The sequence below is a fragment of the Chelon labrosus genome (assembly GCF_963514085.1).
Source record: "Chelon labrosus genome assembly, chromosome: 7".
NCBI classification, from domain to species: Eukaryota; Metazoa; Chordata; class Actinopteri; order Mugiliformes; family Mugilidae; genus Chelon; species Chelon labrosus.
Genome location: NC_140343.1, coordinates 9,557,601 through 9,563,600, shown reverse-complemented (window position 1 = coordinate 9,563,600; position 6,000 = coordinate 9,557,601). Strand labels below are relative to the sequence as shown.

Sequence of the window (6,000 nt, the reverse complement as noted above, 5' to 3'; positions counted from 1 at the left end):
TCGCCCTCCCGTCACACAGACTCCGCTTTAGGGCGGTGGGGGAGAGACCTGACCATTGGGCATTCAGCTTGGGTCAGGTGGAAAAGCACGGTTGATTGGTTTACGAGCCGCCATCCTCTCTCCTGATTGGACGGAAAGGTGTGAAGAAGGAACAGGGCTGAGAGGGGAGAGAGCAGGGATCCAGCAGCAGCCTGTCCCCCTCCCCGTCAGTCCCCGCTGACTCCGCCGGTTCCGCACGCACAAACTGCGGACTGAGATGTGACTGTTCACCGGAGGAATACGGCGTCTTTCTGTTGGGATTGGGATTTTTTTTTTTTTTTTTTTTTTCCTTCTTTTAATTTCCTGTGGATAATGGGAGAGGACAGACGGGGAGTCGCTGTGACCACAGTGCCGGCCACTTGGGCAGCGCTGCTTCTCAGTGTGATTACTTTGGTGTGCGCAGTGGAAGGTAAGAAGGGAGCATTTCTCAGTTGATGTAGGGTGAAGCCTGGAATTAATTAAAGAGTGATTAAAGCAGGAGGCTTCAGAAGCTGCAAAGCCAACTCATCTCCTTTTCATATGATTTAACTTTTGCTATCCAAAGAAACCAGTTTTGTTGTTTTTTATGTGGTGCTGCTTTAAGATGAAAGTTTTCTGGTTCTGCAGGCAGGCAGGTGAGCTGGCTCTCTTTTCAGTAGTGGAATGTGGGATCACTTGCTTCCACTACACCTTACATTTAGTGTGCACAACGTTATTTCATGCGCATATTAAAAATACGTGCATGGAATAACCCTGCACTGTGTTTGCCCATCAATTCTCTTCTAAAATGATGTTTATTGTACTTTTACTCAGCTGTATCAGAGCTGCATCCAAATCAGTGCATAATGTCCTTTTGATATGGATATAACACTGAGTGGTGTTTCCTATCAAACATTACCTCCTGAGTGCACTGTTGTGGCTCTATTATCCCGCAGGCCGCCGCTCACCTGGAGCAGCAAAGTGAATCATAATTACAGCTCGCAGGTGCTCAGTGGCTCCTTGTCGCTGCTGCCGCCTCCTCCACCCCACTGCTCGTCCCGCTGCTCCTCCCCAACATCACCTCTTGTTCCTCCCGCTGCTTTCCCCCTGAAGCGCCGTCTCTCCCCTGTACGCTCCTTTCCAAACATCACCTTCTGCCTCTTTTGTTGCACCTCTCCCAGCATGATTTCCTCCTACTCATCTCCGAGCATCGCACACTGCTGCTGCTGCTGCTGCTGCTCTAGCTCCTTACCAGGCTTTGCACGCTTGCTGCTCCTTCTGAGCACTGCCTGCTGCCACTGCTTCTCTCCAGGAATACCCCTGGTCCTCCTCTTCATCTACACCTTCTTCTGCTCTTTCTCCTCAAGCGTGACCTTACCTGCTCTCTCTCCGTCTGCACCCCACTCATATTCTGCTTTCCTTCCAGCTTCATCTCCTTCTGCTCCTCTCTATAACCTCACTTCCCTATTCCTTTGCTGCAGCTCTCAAAGCATGACCTCCTCTGCTCCTCGCTGCTTCTCCTCAAGCAATATTTCCCCCGCTTGTGCTATTTCCTTGCAAACATTATAATTGCTGTTGCTTTTTAGAGCGCGTCATAATGCCTCTGCACATCTCCAAGCATTAACCTGCTCTTCTTCTTGCTGTTTCTCCTCAGTCATGATCTCCTCTCCAAGCATCTCCTCCTGCTACTGCTTCTCTCCAAACATCATATTTTGCTCCTGCTGCTTATCTACTATTTCTGCTCATGTTCCTCAGTCACGACCCCCTGCTCCCTATTTTGCGACGCCCCACTCATAGCCCCCTGCTTCTTTCTTTGATTTCCTTCAGCATCTTCTGTTCATCCCCTGCAAGCATCATCTCCTCCTTTTCTTTTGCCCCAGCCCTCCTCTGCTGCTCACTACTTCTCCCCAAGCATTGCCAGTTGCTCTTGTGCTGTTTCTTTCCAATCATCACCTCCTAATCCGTGTGTTTGCTCATGGTGAGCATCTCCTACCTGCCCCCCCTTCTTCACCTCAACCTCCTCCTTCCTCTATCTCGACACCTCTCCAAGAATCCCATAATGATGCTCCTTCCTAAGTAGTGCCCTTATTCTGCTCCTCTTTGAACATCTTCAGTTCCTTCCATAGCTCCTGCTTCTCCTCCAACTCTTCATCCTCCTCAGGCGCCACCGTCTTCCTCCTCTTCTCCCCATGCATCGCCTGCTGTTTCACCCTTTACTCTTGTCTCCTGCTGTTTCTCCTCATGCATCACTTCTCACTGAACCTGCTGCTGCTACTCCTCTGACATCCCAGACTGTTTTATCTTTCTAATCCTCCTTCTGCTCTTTCCGCCGCTGCTCTTCCTCGCAAGCTCCTTCGTTTCCTACTCTTTTCCAGCATTTTTCTTTGCAACTTATTTGCTTTACCTCCACTTCTCCTCCTGCTTCTTTCTCTGCCTCTTCTACCACGTCCTCTGCTTCTTCTTCTTCTCCTTCTCCTACTGCTGTTGTTGCTGTTGCTTATGGAAGCACTAGATTAGTCTACTGCTGTGTTTTAATGGTGCACGTAATGACAGGCTCCGTACTGAGTCCCCCCCCTCCATTACGAGACATGTAAATGTGTTGAAAGGCCAGGTCTATTGTGATTAAACAGAATGCTGCTTGTCTCTCTATGTGCGTTTGTATGTATTTGTGTGTCTGTGTGGGGGAGAGAGAGAGAAAGAGGGGGAGGGTTAGCTGCAGAGGAGAGACAAATAGGTACAGTGTGGGTGGTGGGTTGTTTGGTGGTCACGGTGGCCTTTTCATGGTAAGTAGGTGCCTAATGAACTGATGTATAAGCTGATCTTAGTCTGTCGGTGTAAAATAGACCCACTGCTGACACAGTCACTGTTATTATCCGTGCTCTGTGTATGCTTTGACACCGCTCCTCTGTAAACTCTCCGACTTTCTCCACCGCCCGCCAGGATGCAGACAAGCCGCAAATATTTGCATTTGAGAAACTAAAGCTACAGCATGGCTGCTTTTTGTGTTGAGATCTCGAAACATTAACGGGACAGTCTTAAAGATCTTCGTCCCAGTTGATTTGGGAGACACCTGTGGCTACTGGTGGTAATAACAAACGCTACAGGTGGCAGATAATGCACAAAGGAAATCATTCTGTGTGAAAGCAGCTGATCAATTCTCTTAGAAGTGGGAGGTATGCAGCCTGTCACCTGCAGCTCTTCACCGAACAGCTCACTATGGTCGCTCCTTCTTATTTTTTTCCATTACTCCCAGCACCTCTTTCAACTCATCCACTGGGAAAAAAAATAAAAATAATTCTCTTGTTTTGTAGACACACAGTGCTTATCTCGCTGACAAACACATTGCATTGAGTATTTTCCTAATGCTAAGCCGCTGCAGTAGGAAATGTTCAGTTTGCATTAGCAGAGATCTCTAGACACATCAGCCATTTTATTATGACTGATTAGCATTCTGCATTCACATCCAGAGATCTGCTCGTAGAGATGACATTAGTTGCAATTTAATGCGAATGTGTCCACGGATACAAAGTTAATGTTAGTGCAAATGTAGAACTATTACAGGAAATGAATCAGTGTGTCACAGGCTCAGGCACCGTAGCGTTGCCTCATTTGGAAATAGTTAGGTAACAGACATTTATTTATTTTAATGGAAAACCTCGAGATTTGGATATTTAATGCTCTAAACAAAGTATGAATGAATACCTGTCGTCCTGTGTTAATGCTAACCAAAATATATGCAAGAAAAATATATTAGAAGAAAGTAGTGGAAAGTGCCCATTTGGATTTTTAAGAGCCCCAAGAGGCCTCTTTGTATTTTATGCTCCGTTTATGTTCATTCTCCTAAAACCTACAGAGATATTTAGTTTCGCATCACACATAACAGTGAAGTAAACTAGCAGAGAGTCACACTGGAAATGCTAGACCCAGACCAGCTTAAGTGTAATCAATACACCCAGTCAGTTATTAATCCTGGGTTTGTGTGACATGGAGTCACTTTAAAAACAAATATGCACCAGTGCATCATTAAAAACGGATTAATCTCTCACTTCAGGAATACAGGTTCAATCTTGTTCTGCTGGTTTTTGTGTATCAAGTGAGTTCTTTTCCAGATTTTAAAGCTCTCTGACTTGCTCATATCTGTTTACAAAAGCAGTTTTTTGAAAGTGTGAAGTCAAGCGCCCTTTGCAGATTTGGAGTAAGAGTGGAGATGCGGGAAAATAGCCCAGCACACTCAAAAAGAGTGCTATCGAAACATATTGTTCCTGCTTTATCTATTGGCTGTCATCTCCATAGCCTGAAAATGCTGCAGTTGTTCAGCGACCTTTACCTTCCCCCAGGATTTTCACCTATTCAGCGAGCCTAAAATGCAGCGCAGTAATCCGGCGCTTGACCCTGTTATTTTGAAAGTCAATGCAAACCCTGACCCAGCGGATATTGTTGGGTGTAAGTGCTACATATCCCGCAAACAAGCCTTGCGAGAGGTGGCAAAGTCATCTGTGTCAGCAGCGGGCTCTGTCACCGAAATTGCTGATTTGTGTCAGTGTTGAGTGTCGAGGGGTCGAGGAGTTAATTTCCTTCGAATTTCCCGTCCAAGAGCTGCTAGTTAGGGCCCAATTTAGAGACTGCGAAGTGGCCTCACCATCCCATGAACCTAAAAATGTGAACTGAAAATATGATTAGACTATACTATTATTTATTTCCCTAAACTATTTCAGTCCTTCTCCCTGGAGGCTGGACTCATACATGCCCATGCCCATGCCCCATCTGCCACCTAAAGGTTAACCACCGCTGATCCAGTTTTAGATGCTTGTTGTGTTAACATGTGACAAGCTGTAATTTGTGTTCAGCGTGTGTTTACGTGCAACAAACGAACAAATGATCGCCTCGGGGGAAACCTATCACACCCTTATTGTGAATGGATATGCAGATGACACACTGGCCCGGCACACACGCGTGCATGCATACATACTGTGGCCTGCTCCACGCTCTGTCAGCTCATGTTTTAAAGATGCTGTTTTTGTATTCGTCTGGTGACAGGTTATCAATGTGACAGACAGATAGTTGAACTGGGGGAAAGTAGGAGCTTGGAAGGAGATCCTTCGCACCCGTGCTGAGGCTTTTACTCCAGAGTTACCCAGTCTATTTTTCCTCAGGGCTTGCCTTCACTATGAAATATTTATTTCCACACAGCATTCAAATTGTTTCAGAATAAATTTGGTTTTGTTCTTCCTCAAGGTACTTTGAACCTGTGGGAATATTTACCTTTTGCTCAGAGCCCGAGAGTCCTGGGCTCTGGGGGTGTGTGTTTCCCTCAGCGAGTTGGGCATTAAGAGGCAATTTTGGATCAGTCATGTCTGGTAACATACCCACAGGCTATCACACTTAACTGTCACGGCTTGCAGGTGTACATGAAGTCACTGCTAACAAAACATGCCCAGCGTTTACCGGGATGTGATTAATAAATTATATTAGGGGCGAAAATATATCCTTAACTATGAACGTTCACACCTTGGCTGTGAATTTTCACACAACAATCCTGTTCTCATGTTCAGGAAGAGCTTGTTGGTCCTCTCTATCAGCGGTGAGTCACGTCAGTCACAGGGGAAATATAGCATTTCTAAATGCATACTTCTGGCAGCATCTCTATACCAAATGTTTGGGTCACGTCCCTCTCTGGTGACTGCAGACGCAACCTGTGCAACATGTTCGAAAGTTGTTTATGCTGTAGCTGAGGGCGTCTAGGTCAGGTCACCGTATCAGCTTGAAAATCCAGTTTTAATAAGCAAATTGCAACACTAGATCTAAATGACAGAATTAAAGCATTTTCCTTTCAAAGTTAATTGTTATATAATATAACCCTAGTGTCTGAATCACTCAGGCCAGCTGTGCATACACATGGTCTCCTAACGTGCCAAAATAGCCAGTTTGGTCTAGTCGGTTTGTCAATTTCGATGCTGAGCCGTGACGCTTTAAACATCATGTTGACCAGTCACTTACCACGTC

The 6,000-nt window shown here is 45.9% G+C and overlaps 1 protein-coding gene across 1 annotated transcript in view; it reads left to right on the top strand.

Annotated features, from left to right (window-relative positions):
* The first annotated feature begins 268 nt into the window (after nucleotides 1-268).
* LOC311490646 (ephrin type-B receptor 1-like) overlaps nucleotides 269-6,000 on the top strand; it is an 89,402-nt gene continuing 83,670 nt past the window's right edge. Inside the window, exon 1 of the mRNA XM_084548250.1 lies at nucleotides 269-448. Coding sequence (XP_084404376.1) covers nucleotides 352-448 — 97 coding nt within the window. The 5' untranslated portion in view covers nucleotides 269-351. The remainder of the gene's footprint in view (nucleotides 449-6,000) is intronic.